A 25,419-nucleotide genomic window follows, 5' to 3' on the forward strand; every position below is an offset into this window, starting at 1 on the left:
TTATTCAAGTTCATGGTTTATTGGATTATGAGTAAATGTCTTACGGGCTAAGAGTTTGGCATTTTGAGCATTCGGTCAAATCCTAGCAAATAAAAGCTAAACAATAACCAAAATTTGGATTTTATCAAAATGAAAATTCTGTGCATGAGTAATTCGCTTCAGTTATTAAAGAGCCCTTTTATTGAATATAATACTTTAATAGTAAAACAAATACTTTTTCATGGCGTAAAATGCTACTTTATGTCGCAACATTGAGCAAAAAACAGATTTATTAAGAATGTTCAATTAAGAATTGAATATTTGGAAATGGACCCAACCCTATAATAACGTTTTTCGACATGTAAGGCCATTCCTTGTGGCAGAATTCAATTCTTTCCGTTTCAGTTTTTCCCCAATCATCGATATTCAGTATCATCGCCGATTTGCTTTCTTGCATTGTTTTCCATCTAGTTTCCCCAATCATTGGAGTCTCACTGAAAACAAAATGAATAAAAATGATTAAAATCATTATTTCATGGCATTAATAAACTTACCCATTCTCAGCAAAATAAGTCCAGATTTTCATCATTTCACGAGACAATGAGGCATCTTTATGTGAATTACCAGGATTTTGTAGATTTGTACCGAAAACATAAGAAACATCAGCTCCATGATAAGTTCCTATCCATTCGGGCATATGATCAGTTTTGGGCTTTTGAGTGTGATAATAAGCATAAACTTTACCACCCTGTGAACCTAAACTAGAAGCGTACTGAAGTCCAAACACATAAGTTGGACAAATAAATGTAGCGTCACTGTAAGCTATTTCAAGTTGAGACCTGAAATCTGAATCGTTAGTTTCAGGACCAAAGTAGAGTTCACGGAAATAGTCAACTGATTCAGAATTAAAGATGCGCTTCAAGTAGGTTGTAGCTTGTTGGTAGGATATTGACTCTGGCACTTTTGAGTAATCGAAAACTATGGGGTCGATAGCTTTCATGAAAACCGAACCGTCATTTTTCACAACACCCAATAGAATGTCAATCGAATTATCAAAGAATCCTTCCGCGAAAGCTTTGGATGGTTCGTAAGGCAGAAAGTCGTCACCCACTTTGAAGGAATATGCTAATACTTTATCACTTATGTTATCTAATATTTCGTTTGCTGGCAATTTTTGCATACATTCAAGAACATCTTTCGATTTTGAACATGAAGTTTTGTTGTAAAGTTCCCAAGAATCTAGAACCAAGGTATCATCGTTGTGATTCTGGTAAATTGTTCCTGATTCAAGAATAGCTCTTTTGAAAAGTCCTTTCGAAAGCGGAGACAACAGATGAGCAGAGACTGAGACCGATCCAGCAGATGCACCGAAAATTGTCACACTATTCGGATCACCGCCAAACTTTTGAATATTTTCATGAAACCAAATGCATTGAGACGATAATTGATAGAGACGAGCACAACATCATGTAATGAAACAATTGGAAGTCCATCTATAACTCCAGATCCTGTTGTAAATCCACCGCCATGAATCCAGAAAAGCACTGGTCGTTGTTTGGTTGATGAGTTATTAAAAGTTGATTCAGTAACAAAAATATTGAGGTAGAGACAGTCTTCACTGGTTTCTTTTATGTTTGGCAGGACAGGCGGTTGAAGACAAGCTGGACCTGGAGCAGTAGCTGGTTCAACCTCAGTCCATGGATCTGGTTCAACTGGTAACTGGAATCTCAATTTATCAACCGGTGGCTTTGCATAAGGAATACCGAGAAACTGATAAACCCCAATCGATTCATATTCAGTAACTTTACCTTGAATAGGACCACTAGTCAAATTAACTATTGGAGTTAAATTGAGACCATGAATGGGTGAAAAAATTAAACAAAAAACTATCAAAAAATTCATTTCAAAGATACAAGATTAATTGTTGTTTATTCAATTTAACAAAACAAAACACAATTATAATCACATTATTATTGTACCTTTATATATTTTATCATTATCTCGAATAAATCAGTAAATTGTGATTGAGATCCTATTATAAGAATCTGAGAAAACAATAGAAAGACAATCTCGTGAACAAATAACAGATTTTATTGAATCAATAAATTTTAGTGCAAAAATATCGGGGAAATCCTTTTTAATTTTCAATCACTCAGTTTGATCGTGTTTTTAAAAGGTTTATTTTTAGAAATAATTATCCGTTAAGAAAAACTTTCAGTGAATTTTTTGAACTTGTAAGGCAATTCAGGTGATTCAACTCAACTGTTTGAGAGTTTATCCAAAAATTTAGTAATCGATGCTCGAACAAGAAAATTCATAAAAGATATAGAATCATTCATATCATAATTCGACTTTCGAAATATGGTCTCTTAATGAACGAAAGGCAATCGAAGTTTCGACATAGACCTCGATTTTTTCGAAAACTATCGATCGGAGAAATTTTTAATAGCAATAATGGAATCAGTATTCATGCTCAAGTCATGGACATCACAATTTTTAGTTCGAATTGAAAATCGTTGCGTATGTCCTTGCCATTTTTTATTCATTTTGATAATTTTCGAATTATGCTGTTCTTGAAATGGCTCCAGCATTCGATTGAATCTTGTTTGAGGTTGAAAGTTTCGGACTAAAGCAAAATAATAATCAAAATTTGGATTTTATCAGGATCAACATTCGGTGCACGAAACAAATGTAACAAAAACGCCCTGAACAATTGATGCCAACAAAATTTGCACCGATAGTTGAGTAAACTCCCATTTTCAATTGATCATTACATTTTATCTACAATTATTCAAAACGCAACATTTAGTAAACACACTCTTCTTTACTGAATCAAATTGATCTAGTAATTGAATCTTCAAAATATAAACACTTTTTTGAGTGAATAAAATGTGAACTCTTTTTCATTTGTTTGTCCAACATTAAAAAGCTCAAATAAACTTAGCCAAGCTCAGTGTATAACAAAATCTGATTAAAATTATCAACTCTGGCTTGAATCAACTCGATGGATTCAAGGTACAAATGAACCAAAATGATAGCCTTTTTTCCCCCATTTATCATGATTTTTTTCATCTACACCAAGTGAAATACCAATAAACAATAACAATGTTGAAACCAGTTTTATTTAAACGATCATAAGTAGATCAATTTTTCACACCTTTAGTTGCTCAGATTTTGTCAAGTAATAATCGTGTTAAAATGAATAGACTGTTCATTTTCATGTTAACATTTCATCTGGTTCTTAACCATGTAAACAGTTTTCGTTTTTTGAAATACCGAAGACACTACAGTTCACCAAAACAATGGCAAATCAAAGGATCGCCTTTTGAGTCACTGGTTGACCAGCTAAATGAGCAATCAGGTGTTGATAAGTCAAAGTATGACTTGTATTATGATACTTGTACAACCAAACTCAACTTTAACCTGGATGTCAATGGAGACGTTCCTGAAACACTGCTTGTTTTATTGGCCAAATTTGATGGAACCAATTTAGTTTTGTTTTACAATTTTATCAATTTAGAGGTTGCTGCTTTCCTGGTTAATATGACTAAAATTGAAAATGTTGCCAATCAATTAGAGCCTGGATACATTACTGGTGCATCTACATGTGTTTGGACTTTACCGTTCCATATTTTGGGTGAAACATTGTCATTTGACTTCTCCAAGGATCCTTTTGATCTCTACATTTACACTCCAAGTGGACTCGTAACTGCTCAAGATAGCATTTCATTTGCTGGACTTCCGATTTGTGCTGTTGTGGCCATAATAGTCTCATGTGTCCTGATCTCTGCCCTTGTTTTTGCCCTCTTTTTGTATCTTTATCACAATTTGTATCGCATCAATGCAGGCCCAAATGATGAAATGAAGAGTAAAATTTTGTATTAACTATGATTTTTATCAGGAAATTGGTTTGATTATTGTATCTGGTTATTAATTGGACTTTGATGTTACTTTGGGTTAGTTTGATATTGGATATTTTTTGAATTTAAACAATTTATTTCAAGAAAAATGAATTCTTTATTAAGATAATTTTGGGACGGATTTTGGATGGTAACTGTTTGGGAAAAATTTGTTTTGAGTTGACAAAAAATGGATGGAGAGTTTGAAAAAGTAGGACAAAGTTGGTAGGAAAATTAGGGAGGAAAAGGGGAAATTGTGAAAGGATATGTTAAAAAAGTATCAAAAAGCACAGCTTTTAGCAAAAAACTTGTCAAATGAAAAAAAAATCATTTGTGAAATTAAGAAAAGGAAAAGAGAAACGTGCAAAAAATGGTTGAGCCAATGAGTTATACAGACTGGAATTGCCTTTGGAATTGATTTTGTCTCGAGCCAAAGATGATTGACAGACTTGAATGGAATTGATTATTGACCGTTATTCGAATGGTCATGTAAAGCTGTCTTGTCAGCTTAGGATGGAGACTTGGTCTGGTTAACGATTTGACGGTCAATTTATTTTGTAATTTTCATCGGCTCAATGTTGAATGAAAATAAATTTCATAGAAAAAATAAAATTTTGAAAGATCAAAAAAAGAAGATAAATCCATTGTAAAAAATGTAAATACAATTAATAAAAGAAGAAAAATAATCAACTTTTTAGATAAAAAAACATAAAATATGGTGCTTTGGTGTGTTTTCTCAATGCAAGTAATCAATGTGCAATTAGTTCTCTTTCTTGTAATAATTTTTTAATTTTGTTTAATTTTTCTACTCATCTTTGGCTTTTAAGGCTTTGCCGCTAAATGCTAATAATTCCTATCTTAGATTACTGAAAAGAGAATGTAATGTCACATTTTACAAAAAAATCCTCTAAGTGCGACTAAAGATGAACAAAAATTTTTGGTAATTACTGTGCGCAGAATGAAAAACCATTGATACTTTCTCTGTTCTAAGCCTAAAGCCTGAGCTAAGACACATTTTGTAACAAACGAACTGAAATTTGTTGATATTGAAAAAATATGTCTTTATAAAGCTAGTCAGGTAAATTTTGATTCGACCTGATAGTATCTAAATAAAACTGTAGGAACACTTTTTGTTTTGATGTTTTACTTGAAAATGCTCATCCAAAATGGATACTAAAATCTTGAGTATTGAGCAGCAGCAAGCAAGTAAATACGGTTGTAGTCTAACCAGTGAAAAATTGACTATTGATTTAAAAAATAACTTGTTTAACGTAAGCTTTGAATCCATGTTCATGTAGCATAAGTTTATGATAAAATTTTGTGCCTTTTCATGTGGAGTGTCAAATGATCAGATCGAGCGAATCCTCTTCCACAGACCTTGCATTTGAACGGCTTATCTCCGGAATGTTTACGAAAATGCCTGGTTAATTCATCGGATCGGGCGAATTTCCAATCGCAATCAGGCCAGTCACATTTGTAAGGTTTTTCACCTGTGAACAGAAAAAAAGGAAAAAAGGTTAGTAAATCGGCGTTGCAAGTTGATATATAATTATAGCTTAGTCAATGTGTGATATTGAGTCATTTAATCATTTAATTCAATACGTTGAATTTTGTTTGTTTGTCATGTTTTTGTTGTAATAATCAAAAATCAATATGACAAATAATGATGGGCAAACATCAAGATTACCAGGATCATCAAATAATTGTAGATCAAAGTAAATGATTAATAGTTGATAAACCCACAGTTGACAGAAAGGTGTTAATTTAGTTCGGAACAATTTATCAACATTCAAACAGATAGGATTAACGTCATGAATTGCTATTTAATTAGCAACTATCTCATATTCTCGTGACATTCAAAAATTATTGAAATTTTCAGCAATGATGCTGATTAAATCCTGTCTGTTTGAAAGTGTGAATCAAAATAACCTGTATGAAGTCTTTGGTGAGCCTTAAGGTGAGAGCTTTTGGTATAAGCTTTATTACACCCTTGGTAGTGACAAAAGTGAACTCTTCGTCTTTCCAGCTCCGGATTATTTCGTCTATTGATTTTAACTATCGGACTTGCAGTGGGCAGTGTTGTGGATGGTGAATTGTATTCACTGATTGTAGGAACTTGAGTTTGATGACAGTGAATTATTCCTTCGCTTTCAGAATCTGGCGGAGTCGGAGGAGTGTAATTGGATAAAAAAAGGCCATTGGTGTCATGAGACAAATAGCTGGGGTTTGGACTTGGTATTGCAGAGCATAATCCGTTGATTGAGTTGGTTCCTTCGTCAGCAGAGGAAAAAATTAAGCTGCTTAGATCAGGAATGGAAGTGTATTCCAGTGAACTATTGTCAGAATGATCATTTCCTAGATTATTATTGTTGTTGTTATTCGTGGGGTTGATGTCGACGCATGAATTACCGTTATTTGCGAGGTTACCTGTTGTAGAACTAATCATCGGTTGACCGCCACTTAAATCAATATTACTGAACAATCCATCAGATTGATGATGGTATCTATAATCACAGGAACTATTATAATCTGATTTAATTAAACCAATAGAGTTAACAGGTTGCTGTAGCTGATGGTGATGGTGATGGGGTTGATTGTGGTTATTATTTTGGTGGATTTGGTATTGTTGATGGGAAAATGTTTGTGTTTGAATGTTTTGATAGCCTAATGGTAGATCGCATAATTGACCATTATTTGAATTATGGTGACTTGAGGAGTGAAGTATAACTGTAGATGTGCTTGTACATTTAATATCTTCAGAGGAATGTGGTTGATAATGACGGTGAGGGTGAGAATTGTTGTGAAAATTTACATTAATCGGTGAGGCTTCTCGATGATCATCTGTTGATGTGATACAGAGTTCATTATTAGAGTTGACGGCAAAACTTTGCCCTAAAAAATTAGAGTTAGTCAGGTAACGAGATAATCTTGAATCTTTCGAGTCCCAGTCAGGTATTGATGATGATGAGGTCGGTGAGGTTGACAAAGAAGATGAAAGTGACGACAAAGATGAAGTTGAGGAAAGTGAAGATGATGAGGGAGAGATTGCTGAGGATGAAGCTTTACCGGAAACAACGGGACTCTTCAGATCCAAATCATGTCAAATTTAAGCCAAGATACAAATAATCAGCAAATAGTAAAGACGATTTAGCATAACAGACAATAAGAGACATAAAAGAAAGTAACAGGAGAAAGGGAAGGAAAAAAAAGAGAGGAGAAAAGAAAGGGAGAAAAAAGAGAAAGCACAGTTAGTCTTAGTTACGGTTTATCATCATTAACATCGTACAGTTTTGTTTACAGTACAAAACGGATCAGCGGAAAAGGGGAAGAGGTTAAAGATGAAGGTGTAGGTAATAATAAAGAGAAAGTTGAATTGTCCAAAAAGTACGAAGAAAAGCGTAAGTCAAGAAGAAAAGACATTAAAGAAGTAAAAGGAAAAACTAAATAAGAAAGTTTAACAAGAGGGAGTTAGCGTCTATTCAATATGTAAACATAGTGATAGGAAAAAGAGAGCGAAATTGAAAAAGCTAGTGAAGGTAAAAGAAAGGAAAGGAAAATATTAATAACAATTCACTTCTTTTCACCCTCTTTAAACCACCACCATTATCATTACAATGATGTTTCATCTTTCTTAAAATTATGTTCACCCCCAAGTCACCCACTTTTACATCTCTTGTTAAAATGATTTCATGTGAATAAAATCAAATTGGGTCAAGAAATTGAAACTCACTCTCCCTATCAGAGCCATACATCAACCATAGAGCCTTCAAGATCAATAGAAGACTGTAAGTATAGTTTGACACTTGATTATCTCAGGACCCCCAACCACCCCCTACACCTTTCGTCCTCTTTCTCTCTCTCTCTCTCTCACTCTCTCATCCATTTCCGATCCTCTTTGATTAAAAGCCATAAAAGAGAGCTAAAAAGAAGACAAGGAGAACTTTTCTTTTTAACATTTCTCTATTCTTTCCTCTCACCTTCACCTTCCTCCCTCTGCTCCTTATAGCCCATTGTCACTAGGTAAGCCGGTCACATTCTCAGTGTATCCCGGTCACCTAGAAATAGTTGATGAAGATGAGGACGAAAGGAAAGAGAGAGAAGGAGCAAAAGGAGAAAGGCAAAAAAAGTAAAGTCCATCAGTGAATTGAGGCCAAAAACATCTTTTCTCAATGATATTTCTCTCTCTCTCTCTCTCTTCTGTCCTCCTTCTCTTCTTTATCTCACTTTCTTTTCTCTCTCACCTCGTTCTGATCATTTCTCATCCCCTAATCTTCATCTTTTTCATCCTCTCTGCATCCTCTCTTCTTCTTAATTTTTTTTCTCATAGCTTGTACATAATACCTTTTTTACTCCAATTCCAGTGTTTCACCTGTACATTATTATTATTTTATGAAATGTATAAAGTGATAAAATCATTATACAGACGACAAAGTAACTAAATGTGATGTCAAAAATTTAAATGGTGACCAAAATAAATCAAATTTCATCATTTGACAAACTCAATCTATTAAAGTTAAAGACCAATATATTCCGAGACAATTTCAGACTTTGCCAGCTTTCAGCAATGATTGAACAAAACTGCAGCTTTAAGGACTCGACCATCAATAAAGAATTGATCGAATTAGAAATTATGGATAATTTTCATGAATCTAAATCATGTTGAACTTTTGGAACGAAAAGGCTATTTAGGATGTTACAATATAAAAGCAATGTTTTCATTCAAAAGTAACTTCTTGTATTTTCTATCAACTCCAGATTTTGATAATTAACCTGCGATCGGTCCAATACTGATGAAAGTAGATGACCAAAAATTGAGGAAACTTGGAATCTAATACAAGATTGACAACACAAAACTGAACACTTTATGAATTGTGAATGGAACAATTGTTGAAACTGACAAAATTTGATGTTGCAAAATGAACATCTTCATATCTCTCACCTGATTTGCTGTATTATTTGAAGATTAAGAAAACACTTTTTTCAATTTTGTCGATGAGAATATTGATATTTATATCAATTGACCAAAAGGTCGTGACCCTCAAGAGTGTCCATTGTACAAGTACATTGTCCTTTGTACAACATTGATCTTGATCCATATTTTGTGCTTTGACCTTTCACTCTTCTGGTCATCAAAACTCATGTGACTCTACTTGTTAATAGCAACATCTACAGGATGTGATTACATCTTGAGTCGGACTTTATTGATAGCTTATTTTTATCCAATCATCAGCTGAAAGTCAAAAAGTTTACAAATATAAACTGAAACAAAATGAAGCTAAAAAAGTCTCATGAAAAGGTTGAAATTACCTTTTGCAAATTGAAACAAATACACCAGTTCATCTAAAGCAAACAATTAAACCATTGACTATCAAAATTGAGAAAATAATTTTCACAGCAAAATAAGTCAATCAACTTAATCAATCCTTAATTTGAATCAATTTTGTCAAATCCAAAACACTTAACAATGAAGAGTTGTTAACAAACAAATTGTTGATTTACTTTGAATCAAACAATTAGTTCTTTATGTTTAATTTAAACCCAATTTATCCGACAATTAATACTTAATTTTGACAAAAGACTGAAAAATTGAAGAAAAATTGTTCGATGTTAAAAACAAATGCAATTAACTTGAACAATCAGCAAAATAAACATGAAACTTGAGCAATAATTGAATTAATATCACATACTAAATGAAAGGTTTCCAAAGCTGATTGTTAATAACATTAATCAAGATGAAAATGATGATGATTAAAATGATTAGGATGATTATAATGACAACAACATTAACGGCTGAGCAAAAAGTAAGTCTTACTGAGCAAAATAAAGATGAAGGCAAATGATTTTCAGAGCATAAAAAATCGACTCAAAAGTAAACTGATTAATGTTTCTTTTCTCGTTCCAATTCATCTCATCATCGCCATCATCATCATTATCATCATTTCTCACCTTGATTCACTTTCTCAGTTTAAACCTTTTTTCACAAAGAAAACCTTTCATCCTGTTAACCCTTTTCACATGCCTTGACAAAACAACTCAAAACCCTAGACAAGCATTTTACCTGTAACAATGAACACCTTAAAGCTTGATAATCTCATCTTTCACAACAAGATCAACCTTTGTTATGATCAAGATACAGATCATCTTCATCGTCTTCGTCGTCTTCATCATTTTCATCTTTTTTCCCCTTCTACTTTTGTCGATATAATCAGATGGTAAAAATGAAAATATTGATGTTGGTTTAGCGAATGAACGTTTCTTTAATTGTCTCAAATTGCTCATCTTTAATTGTGATTTAATTTTCTACCGTTAAATTGTTATTAACTTTTTCTCTTCAATGTCACTTGAAAATTATCTTAAATCACTCTTTACTCGGTTAATTGATTACATTTGACAAACTCATTGAAGCCAACACTTCTCTTCACTTTTATCATCTTCATCCCTGAACATCTCCTTTCGCTTCTTCATCTCTCTCTCTCTCTCTCTCTCTCTCTCTCTCTCTCTTCAGTAGCCAATCAATCAAATAAACTCACAATTAGAACCATGTTTATATAATATTTAATAACAAAAAACGTTCACTTTTGTTTCGCTTATTTAAACTTCGCCACTTTTTTGCTCCTTTGCTTCACATATCGCAACAAACGTTCATCTTAAACACACATCTTTCGGCAATCTTTTGATAATCATTTATAACCAACATTATATCGCTATTTATCAGTTAGTCGAGTGACTTAACTCGTGCGTTCATTAATATAATAATAATAATCGTCTTCGTTCAGTTAACAATAAACATCAGTTAATAGTTGATCATTAACAGTGGAAAGTGATTCTCTCAACCATTAAATCATGAAATTACTTTAACACAATTCTCGTTCTTCTTTGGCTTTAACTTTTTATTTTCAATTGAAATCCAATTTTTTATCAATTTCACTTCTCAATTCATTTGCTTACCCAATACAGATTAAATTTAATTTCATCGATCAACAAATAAAAGGCAATTCCTTTTGCAATAAAGTGAAAGATGAACAACTTTTAATAACTTTTACTGTAAAATCATCTTCAAATTTAATCTAATTGTACAGTTATATCATGAAAGGAAAGTTAAATTGCTGCAAATATCAAGGTTGATCAAGTTGCATCAATCATTAGGTATCAAAGTTTATTGCTATTACAGAATGGATTGCATTTAAAACAAGTATCTAGTAAAATATCATTCAACTGAAATTGAACAAAAGACAACTTTTGATAACAATGAGTTGATTATTAAGACTTGACACTAAACGAGTATTAATTTGACTGAAATTTTCGCAAATCAACTCGACCTAAAGTTGCCTTATTGAGTTACTTTGTATCAATAACAGATCGTTGGCAAATTTAACCTAAAACTGATATGATTTCATCTTGATAAACATTGCAATTGGATTTTTATTGAAACTTTTGTTGTTAGACTTTGAGATTCAAAGACTTTGATGTTAACTAGAAGCTTATCAAAATCATTGAACTACTTTGCATTATGAGAAATGATTATTAAATGATTGTTTACTTGTAAAGGTAACTTTTCAAAAGTGACTCACCTTCAAACCTTTGACTTTTAGCTAACATTTAACATGGACATTTATCATTGAAAGGTTGGACTAGGAAGTCTAACCATTTGAATGTTGCGTTAAAATTACTTCCTTGATTCATTTATCACCAAATGAAGGTAATAATTAAATAATAGGAATCTAAGGCCAAGGTCTTGTTAGCGTCAAGTTCAAGTTTAATCAAAGTGCAGTTCTCACAGGAATCAAAGTGATAACACTTTGCTCTTTTCTTGGTGTGGCCCATTCAAAGTTACATAAGGTAACATAATTCAATGGATTGTGAAGGGAACAAGAAATGAGCAGCAGTGGCGAAGAGGGTTCAAAAGTAGTAAAAAATGAGTTGAAAAAATGAAGTAAATCAAGAGATGAACAAATAAGAAGGAAAAAAATTTTGGAGGAAAAAAAAGGTTGGACTCGATTGGGTATGGAAATTAGATTAGCATTGTATTACATGGTAAAGTTGGCCTTGAAAAAAAACACGGGAATGGTAAGTGACATCAAAGAATCTGATTCAACTTGCAAAAAGGTAATAATTTTTGATTAAAACTCTTTTTTTTCTGCTCAATTTCAACAATCAAAAGACTCGACTTTCCTCTCAACGGAAATCAAACACAAAAGCATCATCCTTTTATTTATTTATTTTATTCTTGGCCTCTTCTAGACTCAATCACTTTACTCACGGCTTTCAATGGCTACCTTTACTGTGTACTATTTCACTGGGCTGACGGGGTGCTAAAGGTGAGCCAACCTCTTAACCAGTGTTAAGTTTGTGGATGAAACTCCTTTACTCAGGTTATAATAGATTTAACCGTAACAATCAACTTTTCAATGTTACCTTCATGCAAATGAGTTGTCTTTTTTTCTACCCTTGGCTTTGGACTTTTCACTCTTCAAAGTATATTGTTAATCCATGGCTAATACTTGATCAGGATGATAATGATTAAGATATTTGCATTTACATGATAAAGAAGAGATTTTCAAGAAAAGGTTTCAATTCCTTTCATCCTTTTAGATTCACTTTTACTGCTATTTTCATTCATTTTTTGACCGTTTTTCTTCTTCTTCTTCTTATTTCAATCATTAATTGATTGGTTGAGCAATTTATAATTGGAGTTAATTATGCAAATTAAAAGAACTGATTCATTGATTGGCTTGAATGGATTCAAATTGGCTTTGATACTGAAGGGTTTACAATTGATTTCAAGTTGAATTGAGATTTGAGGTTTTCAGAGTTGGGCAAAAATTGAGATTGGAATGGATTTTAAATTTAATTTTAAACTTTTCTTACCAATGATGACGATGATGATGTTATATCAGCAAATCCGTTTCCACTGTTGGCTTCATTGCAAATATAAGCAATCACAAAATCAATGTCACTGAGTATCGTAGACCCATTTCCAGTTGAATCGATATTCATATTAAAATGTAAAAGTTGAGGTTGGAATTGGAATGCAAAATAATGATTAAAAGCACAAAAAATTGAAAAATCGAAATGATGTTCTGATAAAGTTCAGATGATGGTAAAGTTAAATTGTAAAAGTTAAGAAAGAAAAGGTTAAAACATTGGAAAATCCATAAATTGAAACGATTTTAGTTGAAGGTAGAAATGATTAGAAACTCATTTTGTTTACAGTAGCATTTTTTTGAAGGTACAGAATTGAAAGCAACAACGTGCCGTTGTTAACTGTTGATTAAACTGTTGATCGACTGTGATTTTTACTGATCATCACATCAACTCACTGATGATCAATGAAGAAGGTAAAAAAGTGTAAAATGAAAACCGGTGACACTTTTTTTACAGTCAATGAGTGAGCAAAAAGCGTTCTGATGCAGATAGAGTAGAGAGAGAAGAAGGAGGATTAAGATGATGATGATGATGGTGGTGGTGATGATGAAGATGATGTTAAAGATGAAAACCGTTTACTCGGTCACAATTATGAGAGAGTGAGAAACGTCTTGAAAGGTGAAAGAGAAATGTATTGTAAGAATAGCGAAAAAAACTAGTTTTTTGACCTTAAAAGTGAGCCTTTTTTTCTTGTGTAAGTCGCTCACTAGGTAAAGAGGTGACCCAAACTCAGAGAGAACAGTGAAAGACAGAGATTTCTATAGTCAATGAACTAGTTAAGGCGGTCACTATTCAGGTATGGTAGGAGGGATTAGACCATGTCTTAGAGTCAGGTAAAGAAACTGTGATTTTAGCGGTTCCTTTGCTTCTCAATTTTTTTAGCTTCATTGTGAGCTGAGAAAATGGTTTGTTATACTTTGTGATGATCATCATCCGGAGGATGAAGTCGAAGGAGAAGAAGGAGAAAAAAGAGAGGAAAAGAGAGAGAGAAGATGATGTACAATATGATATATAAGACGATGTGCAAGATGATGGAGGGAGTTGAGAGGAAAAACGAAGGAGTCTTAACAATGAGAGATTCCCTTTTTTCGTCTTTTCATTTTTGGTACGAAGAGGAGGATGAAGGAGCTGATCAAGATGATTAAGATGATGAGGAGGATGAGAGTGTGTGTGTGCTGATATAAATATATTTATAAAGGAAAGGAAGATCATCCCGCTTTGAAGGAAAAAAGAAGAAGAGAAAAAAAAGAATCGGTAAAACTCATGGGAGATTTTATTCGCTTCATCTTCAGGTGGATTCCGTTTTTTATTACATTTATTTTGGGGGTGACAGAGGGAGAGAGGAGGAGAGAGAGAGAAAAGTGTAAATTATTGTTCTCCTTCAGCCTCTCATCATTGTCATCTCTGCAAGTTTATGCATATTCATGTGAATTCAATGTTGCGGTCCAATTTTTTTTGCCTGTTTTGTTTAACTTGTTGCTCTCGAGATTTACCTTTGTCCTGTTAACTGTGGCCTTTTCAGAGGGAGTACAGAGGAGGTGGACTGAGTCAGTGTGAGAGAGGACACAAACCCAACCCTGGACCGGAATGAAAGGTGTATTTTTGGATAACTAGGTTAACAAGCAAATCAGTTTAAAGGTGTTTTAATGCTTCTAAATGTTGTTTAATCAAGTGAAAGTTGAGACTCGTCGGTGGGCTGTTTCATCTAATGGAGTCCAGGTTGAAATATTGTCTAAGTTGATTGATATGGAAACATTGAATCTTTTTATTCCTTCATTTCTTCCTTTTCCTCTTTACAATTTCATCTTTTCATTAGGTTTTCATTAAGTTTTCAAATTTCAATTGCTTTTGTTTTGGTTTTTGTTTGATTAAGTTTGCGCGCAACTTTTGAAAGGAATTTAATTTAAAGGAAAAATTTTTGATTAAATTTTCAAAAAGCTCATTATAATGGTAATCAAGAAAATGGGCAAATTAAAGTTAAGAAAATGTAAATTGTTGTAACTTTAACAGGATTAAATAAGTGTAACCATAATAGCCATTCGTTGGATTATTTGCTTCAAGCCATTGCTTTACATCTTTCCAATTTATTTGTCATCTGAAGATGAGTTGAATTCACTGCATTTATCCTCCATTTCACCTAAAAATGAGATAAATTTATATGTTAATGGTTTTACTTTAGCTTATGATTTAAGGTTAACTAAAAAATATTTACCTTTATCAACACCTAAACATTTACCCCATTCAGCTAGAGTTACTAGATGGTCATTATTTGGATCACAGGAGTCCAAAAAGCGTCCAATACAGGGTTCCATTGATAGTAAAGGTGCTCGAAGTGGAAATAATTCATGACGAGAAACTTTCCTGTATCGAGTATTCAATTGGATTAATTGTGAAGAAACATTGTACAAAGTGATTGACCTGAAAGGATTCAATAGGCTAAATTATGCACTCAAATTTTTCTCTTTTTTCAATCTTTTCCAATTTTGTCTCCAATTTTCAATTTGAATCATTTTCATCTTTACTTTACAATTGGTTCAATCTATCAAATCACTCGCTTTTAGCCGTAATTAAATCCATAGCCCTGAGTGAAAATCAATCAAGGAGAGGATCAACGTTCATTTAGATTTTTAGATTTCATGATAATTTGAAAATGTAAACTAAACTCAATCTAAATGCTAAATGATAAAGAAATTTGAATATAAAATTTAATTTGAAGCGAGCGCCAAATGACTTGAGTAAATAATTGAAGGTTTAAAGGATCGTCTTTCAATGGCTAGTTTTGTTTGTTGATGTTTTTTGTTCATTTCTTAATTAAACGGTTATTTTATTTTAATTTGTTGAATTGAATCACTTTCGTTTAACTATTTGATTATAGTAACTACTAACCTGTCATGTGGCTCAGTATCTAAATCACAGAATTTCCAGATTATTGCGTTAATCCATCCGTGGTGATAATTGTCTTTCTCGTGCTCCGATGGTTTGGGATACTTTTTGCTACCGATGGAAATTTGGAATTGGAAGATTAGTTAATGTGATCAAATATATAATTCAATAGTTTAAAAGGCAATTTTAATTACCTCATGATTGTGTAAAGCCATTCCTTCATTCGTCGAGGGAAATCATCTAATGTGCCTTGATCACATGAACCCAACTCTTTACATTCTCCATAATAATCAATGTGCATGTGGCTATGATTTTCAGTGCAATCTTTTGATTCTCCTAAGGAAAGGATAAAACTATTAGACATGATCAATAGGCAAAATAATCAGTTGATTTGTTTATCAAGTGTTGAAGCCTGAGTTTATCAACAGTTCAAAATGAACGAAAAAAATGACGAGTTCAACAAAATTTTGTCTCCAAGTCTAATTTTGAAAATGCTCAAATGATTTTTTGTCTAACTTTAGGTTGTTGCTCTGAGTAACCAACTAATTATTTCATTAAGTTTCCAATAATCAGGTAAATACAAGCAATTGGTGATGATTATGATTAAAACATATGTAAACAAGGAAATGTGGATAACCTTTTGATAAATTGTTTACAAGATCAGTGTAATTAACTAGTGTGTAAGAAGTAAAACAGATGATTGGAAACTTCAACCACAAACACTTTACGTTTTAATGTAAACACAAATTGTTGCTTCATGAACATTGCCTCTGATGCAATGAGATTTCAATTCATTTCTTAATTATAACCATGAATATTATCTTTCGTTATAATTAGAAACAAGAACGAAAAAAAGGAAGAAATAAGCAAAATAATTCAAGATCATGGTTAAATGAAATTATACCTAATAAATCTTGAAAACAATGATTGTTATTATATTTTAAAATTTTCAATCTAAATTTAACCAACTTCAACCCTACAGACTAACCAATTGATTACCAGGAAACAGGCAATCAAGTTATGTGTTAACTCACCATCTTTGCAAGCACATTGATGTCTGAATAAATGACAATCTGAGTTCCATGTGTTATTGAAATTATCACAAACTTGGCGACGAGGATCCTTATTTGGTCCACACTCTCTGGATAAACGATGAGCAAATTAAATGTTATGTTGAAATTTCAATTAATTTCTAGATAATTTTGAAATAATAAACAGTTAAAATGGTTGAGTGTATAATAATGTTAGGTCGAGACACAGTTTCACCAACATATACAAAGTACAATCCAAATGTTTAGACCTTTCCTTTTACACTCAACCATTTTAATGTTTTTGTTAAGCACAATCATTAAGTTCCTGGTTTTTTACTTGATGAAATAAGAAGCCATCAAATCTGTGATGTGAACAGGGTTTCAACAGGCATAAGGAAAAGATAAGGAATGAAAACATTTTTGAATGGATTCCAAACGAGCCATCTTTTTGCTGAATCAATAATCATTAGAAAATCTTTCGTTTTTTGACTCTTTTCAGTTGAAAAACGCTCTTTGTTCATACTCGACATTCAAAAACCTTTTCAATATTTTCATCACAATTAAGGGTCACTTGAAACTTGAATAGCAATCATCTTATTCATCATATTTGTCTGATTCTCTTTGTTGACTTACCTCATGCAAAGACACTTGGGCTCTGAAGTTGCAGGATCAACGACACATTCACGACCAGGTCCACATCGAGTCTTTGAACATGGATCTATCGATTAAGATTTCCAGCAACCAATTTTAATTCGTTAATAAGTTTAAGAATGAGATGGAAATATAAATTGTTTACCTTTTTGTAATGGATTTTTAGCCGAGTCTTTAATTTCTGATTGGGACGATTTTTTACCATTCTTAATCACCTTTTGTAGTTACAAGGAAAAGATGAAATTGGAATAACATTTAATGTAAATCAATATTGTTGAACAATGAGTCTCACCTTTTCACCATTGACATAAAATCCTGAGGGAATGAGGGATAAAATGACAACGAGTAGACAGAGTTTGACCAACATTGTACTATTTGGGAATCTTTACTTTTCAACTTAAAGATTGAAATGTGTTTCCAATTTTAATAAGTTAACACTAAGCAATCATATAAAGCATTCAATGATGGCGACAATATATTTAGGGACTTAAAATGACTTGGGACAACTTGAACAAGAGGTAAACATATGAAAAGGCAAGAAATGTTTATGATGATGAGTTGAAATGTTAGTTACTGACGATGTAAAGTGAACTAATTTAGGGAAAGATTGCAATGTTCAACTTCCCAGTAGCAATTTTAGCCTCTCACTCAGGACTAAATTTAGCTATCCCCTGATGCTCACTCTACAAATGTCTTAACTGTTTTTTTTGTTTCTTCAACTTTCAAGATGATCATCTTTTGCATCCTTTTTTTACTTCCTTAACAACTTTTCTTCATCTTTTTCTCCATATTTTTTTAAACTTTGAGACAAAGAACTGTTTCAATAAATTCAACTTTAGTAAAATGTCTCACCACGAGGCGATTTTTATGTATTTAGGGTAAATCAAAATGAACACAGAATTGATAAGGAATAATGAATTTAATTTGGAAAGAAAGTCAGCTTTAAAATTGCATAACATACTGACAGTCGAAATAGTGATAATGATTTGAATACAAACTTGGGTAGATAAAATACACTAAAATTTGATTTGCCTTCTTGGCCTTAAAACTCTACCGCCTTTGATGTTTTGGGCAGGTTCGTCTTCAAAGTGAGGTGACAATGAATCCAAAAGACCATCGTCCTTAGGTAATTTAAATCTTTTCACGGGGATTTTTTCCTGTTAATAGAAAAAGATTGTAAGTACGATCGAGAATAGACTTTAAATTCAAACTCTTACCTCTTCTTCATCTTTAGCCTTTTTCTTCTTTGGTTTTGTTGTTGATCTTAACAGGCTTACCAAATCATCCTCGCTTTCATCACGAGTATCACTTTGCACTGAACTTTTGGAAACTTTTCTTGCTGATTTTCTAGCCGGTTTCCTAGCTGCTTTACTGGTTGATTTTTTGGTCGTCTAAAGTAAAATAAAACACATTTAAAATAAACAATAGCAAATTTAAAAATATGAATTAATGATTGTTATCGTCAAGTCAGATAAATAATTTGAAGATACTTACACTTTGTGCTTGAAATCTTTTCAAGTATGCATTAGTGACATCAGTTGATGGAGATGAAGATACACTTTCTGTAGTTTTTTTCTTAGCCCAACCAGAAACTTCGGGTAAGTAGTTCGAGTCTATCGTAATCTCTCTCGATCCTTTTCTAGCGCTCGCAAGTTTGTCTATACCTTCAAACGTATTTTTAGGAGCAAGTGTTGCTTGAGACTGAAGATCTCGATTCTCCGAAAGAGAAACAATTTTAGCTTCGGCGGTTTTTAATTCTTCCTCTAGTTTCTCCTTTGCAGTTTTAACATCCTGGAGCTCATTTTTCAGATTCGCTATTTCATCCTTGAATTTATCGGAAAATTTACTTTCAATAGATTTCAATTCTTCCTCAAGCTGAGTTTTAGCGTTCGTAACATCGAGAAGCTCATTTTTCAAATTCTTTGTGTCATCTTTAAATTTAGCAGAAAATTTCGTTTCAGTAGATTTCAATTCTACTTCAAGCCGGGATTTTGCTTTTTCAACACCAAGAAGATCCTTTTTTAGATTCGCTATTTCATCTTGGAACTTATCGGCAATTTTGGTTTCAGTAGACTTCAATTCTTCTTCAAGCTGAGTTTTTGCGCTTTTAGCATCAAGAAGCTCATTTTTTAGACTCAGGATTTCTTTCTTGAATTCATCAGCCATCTTGGTTTCACCAGATTTTAATTCTTCCTCTAATTTTGCTTTTGCATTTTTAACATCAAGAAGCTCGTTTTGTAGATTTTGAATCTCTTCCTTGAATTTTCCGGAAAATTTTGTTTCAGTAGATTTTAATTCTTCCTCTAGTTTCACCTTTGCGTTTTGAACATCAGAAAACTTATTTTTTAAACTTAGAATTTCTTCCTTGAATTCATCAGCAATTTTGGTTCCAGTAGACTTCAATTCTTCCTCCAGCTGAGCTTTTGCGTTTTTAACATCAGAAAGCTCGGTTTTCAGATCATGGATCTGTTTCTTGAATTCTTCGGCAATTTTAGTTTCAGTAGACTTAAAGTCTTCTTCCAGCTGAGATTTTGAGTTTTTAACATTAGTCAGTTCATTTTCTAGACTCAGAATTTTTTCCTTGAATTCATTGGTCATCTTTGCTTCACCAGATTTTCGTTCTTCTTCAAGTTTTGTCTTTGCATTTTTAACATCAGAAAGCTCATTTTCTAGATTTAGAATCTGTTTTTTGTATTCATCGGCAATTTTGGTTTCAGTAGACTTCAAGTCCTCTTCAAGTTGAGCTTTTGCGTTTTTAACATCGAGAAGCTCATTTTTTAGACTCCGAATCTCTTCCTTGAATTTATCGGCAATCCTAACTTCAGCGGTCTGTAATTCTTCCTCTAATTTCTCCTTTGTAATTTTAACATTAAGAAGCTCGTTTTTTAGATTCAATATTTCATCCTTAAATTTATCAGCAATTTTGGTTTCGGTAGATTTCAATTCTTCCTCAAGTTGAGTTTTTGCATTCTTAGCATCAGAAAGCTCATTTTGTAGACTCAGAATCTCTTCCTTGAATTTATCGGCAATTTTGGTTTCAGCAGATTTTAATTCTTCCTCTAGTTTCACCTTTGCGTTTTGAACATCAGAAATTTCCTCTTGCAATTCATCCACAACTTTTTGCAACCTTTTTTCTTGCAATTTAAGTCTTGCTTCCATGGTTCTTTCATAGTTTTCAATCGTAGATTGTAAGTCTTCTTCGTGTTTTTTCTGAAGCTCAGCATATATTCTATCGACTTCCTCGGAAACTTCTTTTAATACTTGGCTTTCAATCTCCTTTTTAATTTCATCTGCATCCTGAGGGATCATCTTTAAGTCGGCATCTTCTTCAATAACTACTTCAGGAATATCGGGGATTCTAGATCTATCAGCAAATGAAGACCATCGCTGAGAAGATTTTAGCCATAATTGGGTAATTCTGCGCTTTGTTTCTTCTGCATGATAAGTGGAATTGACAGAGATATGGGATGCAGTTTCTCCAAAATCAAGCGAGCCGAGAGTTTCTGGAAGAAGTGAGGGTGACGGGTTGATGTTGATGATCATCCAAACTCTTCCAGTTCCAGTAAGATATGGCTGAAAGAATTTGGTTAAACTCGAATTGCGGAATTGAATCATAGTATTTTTTGCCGGACTGGAAGAAAAATTCAATAATACATTTTAAAAGTTAGAAAATTACATTTGAATTATGCAATAGGCTAAGTAGTTTAGTGTATTTTAATGGAATTAACTCACTTTTTTTGACTTGCTTTGGTCTGATTGAAACATTCTTTGAGATGCATGAGAGAAACATTTATGTTACCTCCTTCTTTAACTCTGAGACCTTCAGAGTGTGTTTTATTCTGCCTTTCAGATCCTGCTAGATCGCCAAACGTTAAGCTAAAACAAAAGTGAAGAACATAAATAAGCGAAACATCCAAACAATTGATTACACATATTTATAAAGCTTTCAACTTTTTTTAAAGATTTATCAACTCATGCTCCAAAAATTTATGAAGAGTCCAACATGAAGCTATAATATGCGGCGTAAAAATTCAATTCGGCATAAAACTTACTGAGAAACTTGAGACTCCAGAAGTACTCCTTGATCTTCTTTAAACTTTATCAATGATATACACAAAAAGGAATGACTTCGACTTGAATTTTTATTCAAACCAGTTTCTTGAATATTCCTTTGAAGATTTGTCCAACCAAAGGAATAAATTTGCAGAGCTTCAGTAAGTGATGAAGCCATTACTGATTTTAAATCTTTGACAAAATAGCGCTGTTTATCATCGGGATAAAGGGACAGGGCAGGTCCGCGACCTCCAGCAGTTGGTACTAGTAAGTCATAGATGAAGCCATTGTAAATTTCAAAATACGAAATGTAGCAAATATATTCATAATCATCCATAATAACGTGATCTGAACTATCTGATTCATAAAAAGCTGATATATTTCGACAAGAAGAACTTGATAGAAGGGATGATTTGAATTCCAACTCGATTGCTTGCTGCTCTTGGTCAAGAAGAAAAGTATCACAGAATTTAGATTTCCCGATCAAAGGTGTATCAATAAACTTTCTTAATTCAAAAAGTTTTTTAAATGACAAGGGAATCAAGCCAGGATCAGACGTTGGATCATCAGGAGGTCCTCTCATTGTATATGATTTACCACTAGATGTTGTTCCAAAGCAAAAGAGAAGAGCATTTGTTCCAGCAATGACTTCATTTATTAGAGGCAAGCAACATTTGTTAAAGACAGTTGACTGACTTGAAGAATCATCAAATATCTCGGTAAATTTGACAATTCTTTTTTTCGCTTTTTTACGATGCTGAGGGACGAAATCTTTTTCAATAAGATCAACGCTGAGGAGATTGGAGTCAATGATTTCATATGGACTGTCTTCCAGGCACAAATTTTCCAATGGTCGAATCCGAAGGAATGTCGCCAATTTTTCCTCACTAACAGATTCTTCACGAAAAAGATTAACCTTGAGTTCATCACAATTAAATGACTGTAAACTTGAAAGTTGAACAGGAGATAGGCCTTCGTTTGAAAAAGACATTGCAAAATATGGAAACAAACCAACCTAAAAATTAAAAAACTAAATTGTTTAAAGTCAGGCTTGTCATTACACTGTAACTTACTGACTACAAGCACAGTTGGTCGATATTATCGATATCAGTAATAGCTATCGATATCGATACTTATCATGTGTAATTTTTAATTTTTAACCAAAAATTTTGATAAAAACTTTGATGATATCAGTAAATAGAAGGCAGAGATAAAGAATCTGATTGATAGGAATTTAAAAAAAGCAAAATTCGGAATTTAAAAGCATAGCGCAGGAAAGAGAGCATAAATAAGCATAAATATAGATGAATATAGATATTCGTATTTATTCATATCAATTTTGTCGATGATATTTTTTCTGATCACAAACTGCAAGTCAGATAAAATTAAAGGGGAACAAGATGACAAGAAAGAAGACAGTATTCTAGATTAGAGATATTCTGATTAAACATTCAAATGATTACTGTACAATTCATGTTACAAGTAACCGGTTACTCGGCTTTAAAAATTAAAGCGCCAACATTTGAAAAATATGAATCTCAATACACATCTGAATTTCTTGCTGATCAATCCAGCAATTTTAACTTCTTCAACAATCCAATTAGAAGAAGCAACCATCAATTAAAATTTAAAAAATTATTCTGATATAATGATGATTATCATTGAATGAAAAATTCTTTAAATCTTAACGTCAACTCGCGGTGCAATTGAAAAGCTGTTTGGTAGCAATGATTATAAAGTTATGTTTATTTAACCTTTACCCTTTTCTAAATGAACCCAATAAGTTCATTAATATCTTCTTCTATTGTTATTAACCAGTTTCTTCAATTTACAACATTTTCAACTTGTTTTCCTTAAAGGCGTTTACAACATATTCTCCAAAGAGTAAGGTACTCTTTGGTATTTTCAATAGTCGACCTACCTACAGTACCTTTAGTATATGTACCTGGAAAGATTTTTACACTCATCAACTTCCATCTTAATCCTTCCTTTGTTTATAAAATCAAATTTTACATTGTTAATGGTAAATTAAATGTATTTCAATGTTTCAGTTCACTGTGTCTAGACTTGTGTGAAGGGCCCATCATTGAATAGAATGAGTTTGAATGGGAAAAGTAATAAGATGAAAATGAAAAATGATAAAGGCGAAACACTTACAGTTTGTCTTAGGATAAGGGTTAAGAGCTGTTGAAGTTCGATTAATAAATATTGACATTGGACTTGTGTTTATCAAAAAGATATTGATTGTCAAGTTTGTGTTTTTGTCTTTTGACCCCGAGGCCATCAGCTTTGAATTTCCCACTCTTTTAGTGGAAAGTTACATGGTTACGGCTGCCAACCTAGCAACTACCACTTGTTGAAAGCGCGCTAGAATATTTGTAAATTGTTCAACAGTTCATAATCTTCAAATTTTTGATCTCCGTTAATTACTTTGATTAAAGTGGTTTTTAATTGTGTTGTTTTTAAAAAAGGTTTCCTGAATTGACCTATTTTTATAATTTCATTTCTGAGTGTACCTATCAAATAGTTAAATATGTCATCAACGGCCTCTAAACTGACTAAATCATCTAGCTCTTCACGTCTGACACCAGCTCCTATTACTAGAAATTTATCAGCTCGATCAGTACCTCGAACTACACAATCATCATCTTCTGTTACTGCTACTCAATCTAAAGAAGGTGGCTTTAAAAGACCAAAAGATCTGGCCGCTAACCGATCAAATGATGTACAACGTAGTATAAGAATGGCTAAATACTTGCAAACCAGGTTAAGGTGCTTGAAGATTGAGGAAGAGCTTAAAAAAAGGCAAGAATATTATTCGGAAAAATTTACCGATATTTGGAACAAAAATAATGACCTGTCAGAGAAAATTTTTGCTAAGAAACTTGCTCTCGAAAAGTTGAAAATTTTCAAGGAAACATTTGACAAGTTATCACAAGAAAGTAAATTTGTAGAAGAAGTCAACGACAAGCTTAGTGCCATGGATAATGACCTGCAATTCCTCGTTGAACACATAGAAGGTCAAACTTCACAGACAATTCTACAGGGTGTTGATAATCAGTACTTGGACAAATTAAATGGTATTTGTTTGACTCATTTTGTTCATTTTATTTTAAATTTTGTATAATTTTAACCATTCTCCTTTTACTTTCAGATGTATTCCATTCTCTTAGCCACTTGGAGCAGGCTAGTAAAATTGTTTCATTAGCCAGAGAAGTTTCCCGATTAAGATCATTGATTGAAGATCACGAAAAAATTCAAATTGATGTGGATCGGCTTAAGGCAGAATTGAACGGTTCCAAGCAAGAATTCGCTTCACTTAAGGCCGTTGAACAATCAATAGAAACCAGTTAATATATTTTCTAAATTTTTGGTTCAAAAAATTCTCATTTACATAACGACTCATTTACTTTTGGATTGCAATGTGCTTAAAGTTTATCACCATAAACCTTTATCACTTGATCTTTTCATTGATTTTCGACCTCTTGATTTTGCAACATGAGATAGTATTATTGACCGCTCTCAATGAGAATTTCATCGTGTTTACTGTTCCTAGTCCAGGAAGCGCCCAAATTTCCAATACAACTACCATGTGTTCACATATTTTTATGAATAAACCGCTGTATTTAACTTTTTTGATGGACCTTTAAAAAATTAAGATATTTTCACTGGTGTAATAATACTATTAATAATTATAATTGATACCAATACAAAAACCATATAGTTTAATACATATTTGTATAAATATTCTCACTCTTCTTTCGCTTTCTAATTTTAAGCTGTTGTTGGAGGTTTCGCGTGGTTAAATTTAATTTGCTATTTTTCTACTAGTTTCTTATTCCTAAATAACTAACTCTAAGAGTTGCCCTTAATAATCCTATATCCATTAACTAAATAGGTTTGAGTGACACAGTGACAGTTTTAACATACATTGCTAATGTTTTCCCTTAAAATTTTGAACAATTGGATTTTTGGATAAAACAAACACGATTACGTGA

General features: G+C 32.7%; 4 protein-coding genes, 1 long non-coding RNA gene and 1 pseudogene across 7 annotated transcripts; 2 read left to right on the forward strand and 4 right to left on the reverse strand.

Annotated features, from left to right (window-relative positions):
- Positions 1 to 157: 157 nt before the first annotated feature.
- On the reverse strand, positions 158 to 1,935 carry LOC107363867 (acetylcholinesterase-1-like; annotated as a pseudogene). The gene is made up of 2 exons (XR_016199563.1): positions 534 to 1,935; positions 158 to 473 (listed from the first exon to the last, which is right to left on the reverse strand). The product of XR_016199563.1 is annotated as an acetylcholinesterase-1-like (transcript).
- Positions 1,936 to 4,408: 2,473 nt separating this feature from the next.
- On the reverse strand, positions 4,409 to 7,290 carry LOC112539029 (Krueppel-like factor 6). Its single transcript, XM_025161175.2, has 2 exons — positions 5,808 to 7,290; positions 4,409 to 5,368 (listed from the first exon to the last, which is right to left on the reverse strand). Exons 1-2 carry the CDS (start codon positions 6,322 to 6,324, stop codon positions 5,184 to 5,186), a joined length of 702 nt encoding a protein of 233 aa, XP_025016943.1. The 5' UTR covers positions 6,325 to 7,290; the 3' UTR covers positions 4,409 to 5,183.
- A 122-nt stretch (positions 7,291 to 7,412) lies between these two features.
- On the forward strand, positions 7,413 to 8,866 carry LOC112539030 (uncharacterized). Its single transcript, XR_003082582.2, has 2 exons — positions 7,413 to 7,663; positions 8,240 to 8,866. It is a non-coding gene; the product is annotated as an uncharacterized LOC112539030 (long non-coding RNA).
- A 5,678-nt stretch (positions 8,867 to 14,544) lies between these two features.
- Positions 14,545 to 17,952, reverse strand: SPARC (secreted protein, acidic, cysteine-rich). The gene is made up of 8 exons (XM_025161176.2): positions 17,661 to 17,952; positions 17,514 to 17,583; positions 17,351 to 17,435; positions 16,721 to 16,827; positions 15,881 to 16,022; positions 15,690 to 15,797; positions 15,016 to 15,164; positions 14,545 to 14,940 (listed from the first exon to the last, which is right to left on the reverse strand). The coding sequence occupies exons 1-8, from the start codon at positions 17,733 to 17,735 to the stop codon at positions 14,888 to 14,890; spliced, it is 789 nt and encodes a 262-aa protein (XP_025016944.2). The 5' UTR covers positions 17,736 to 17,952; the 3' UTR covers positions 14,545 to 14,887.
- Positions 17,953 to 18,268: 316 nt separating this feature from the next.
- On the reverse strand, positions 18,269 to 22,873 carry LOC112539027 (uncharacterized). 2 transcript variants are annotated; one of them, XM_089269905.1, is made up of 6 exons: positions 22,495 to 22,873; positions 21,421 to 22,436; positions 21,101 to 21,244; positions 18,863 to 20,999; positions 18,586 to 18,759; positions 18,269 to 18,525 (listed from the first exon to the last, which is right to left on the reverse strand). In XM_089269905.1, the coding sequence occupies exons 2-6, from the start codon at positions 22,410 to 22,412 to the stop codon at positions 18,385 to 18,387; spliced, it is 3,588 nt and encodes a 1,195-aa protein (XP_089126031.1). In that variant the 5' UTR covers positions 22,413 to 22,436; positions 22,495 to 22,873; the 3' UTR covers positions 18,269 to 18,384. The 2 variants fall into 2 exon arrangements, with proteins under 2 accessions (XP_089126031.1, XP_025016942.2); XM_025161174.2 differs by having other exon boundaries at positions 21,421 to 22,495.
- A 932-nt stretch (positions 22,874 to 23,805) lies between these two features.
- LOC107364237 (uncharacterized) lies at positions 23,806 to 25,156 on the forward strand. The gene is made up of 2 exons (XM_015931567.3): positions 23,806 to 24,501; positions 24,576 to 25,156. The coding sequence occupies exons 1-2, from the start codon at positions 23,955 to 23,957 to the stop codon at positions 24,773 to 24,775; spliced, it is 747 nt and encodes a 248-aa protein (XP_015787053.2). The 5' UTR covers positions 23,806 to 23,954; the 3' UTR covers positions 24,776 to 25,156.
- Positions 25,157 to 25,419: the final 263 nt, after the last annotated feature.

The sequence above is a fragment of the Tetranychus urticae genome, chromosome 3, assembly GCF_039701765.1.
Source record: "Tetranychus urticae isolate SD_2017Ah chromosome 3, NJAU_TeUrti_SD_1.0, whole genome shotgun sequence".
In the NCBI taxonomy this organism is placed as follows: Eukaryota; Metazoa; Arthropoda; class Arachnida; order Trombidiformes; family Tetranychidae; genus Tetranychus; species Tetranychus urticae.

Excerpts from the sequence above, each read along its gene's own strand:
- LOC112539027 (XM_089269905.1), bottom strand. The coding sequence starts at position 22,412 with ATGTCTTTTTCAAACGAAGGCCTATCTCCTGTTCAACTTTCAAGTTTA. Across the intron at positions 21,245-21,420 it reads CTGGAGTCTCAAGTTTCTCA|CTTAACGTTTGGCGATCTAG; the intron begins GTAAGTTTTATG and ends CTTTTGTTTTAG. Across the intron at positions 18,526-18,585 it reads AGGCTAAAGATGAAGAAGAG|GAAAAAATCCCCGTGAAAAG; the intron begins GTAAGAGTTTGA and ends TTCTATTAACAG.
- SPARC (XM_025161176.2), bottom strand. The coding sequence starts at position 17,735 with ATGTTGGTCAAACTCTGTCTACTCGTTGTCATTTTATCCCTCATTCCC. Across the intron at positions 16,828-17,350 it reads CCCAAGTGTCTTTGCATGAG|AGAGTGTGGACCAAATAAGG; the intron begins GTAAGTCAACAA and ends TCGTTTATCCAG. Across the intron at positions 16,023-16,720 it reads TCAATGTGCTTGCAAAGATG|GAGAATCAAAAGATTGCACT; the intron begins GTGAGTTAACAC and ends TCCTTTCCTTAG.
- LOC112539029 (XM_025161175.2), bottom strand. The coding sequence starts at position 6,324 with ATGATTAGTTCTACAACAGGTAACCTCGCAAATAACGGTAATTCATGC. Across the intron at positions 5,369-5,807 it reads TCACCAAAGACTTCATACAG|GTGAAAAACCTTACAAATGT; the intron begins GTTATTTTGATT and ends TTCTGTTCACAG.
- LOC107364237 (XM_015931567.3), top strand. The coding sequence starts at position 23,955 with ATGTCATCAACGGCCTCTAAACTGACTAAATCATCTAGCTCTTCACGT. Across the intron at positions 24,502-24,575 it reads GTACTTGGACAAATTAAATG|ATGTATTCCATTCTCTTAGC; the intron begins GTATTTGTTTGA and ends TTTTACTTTCAG.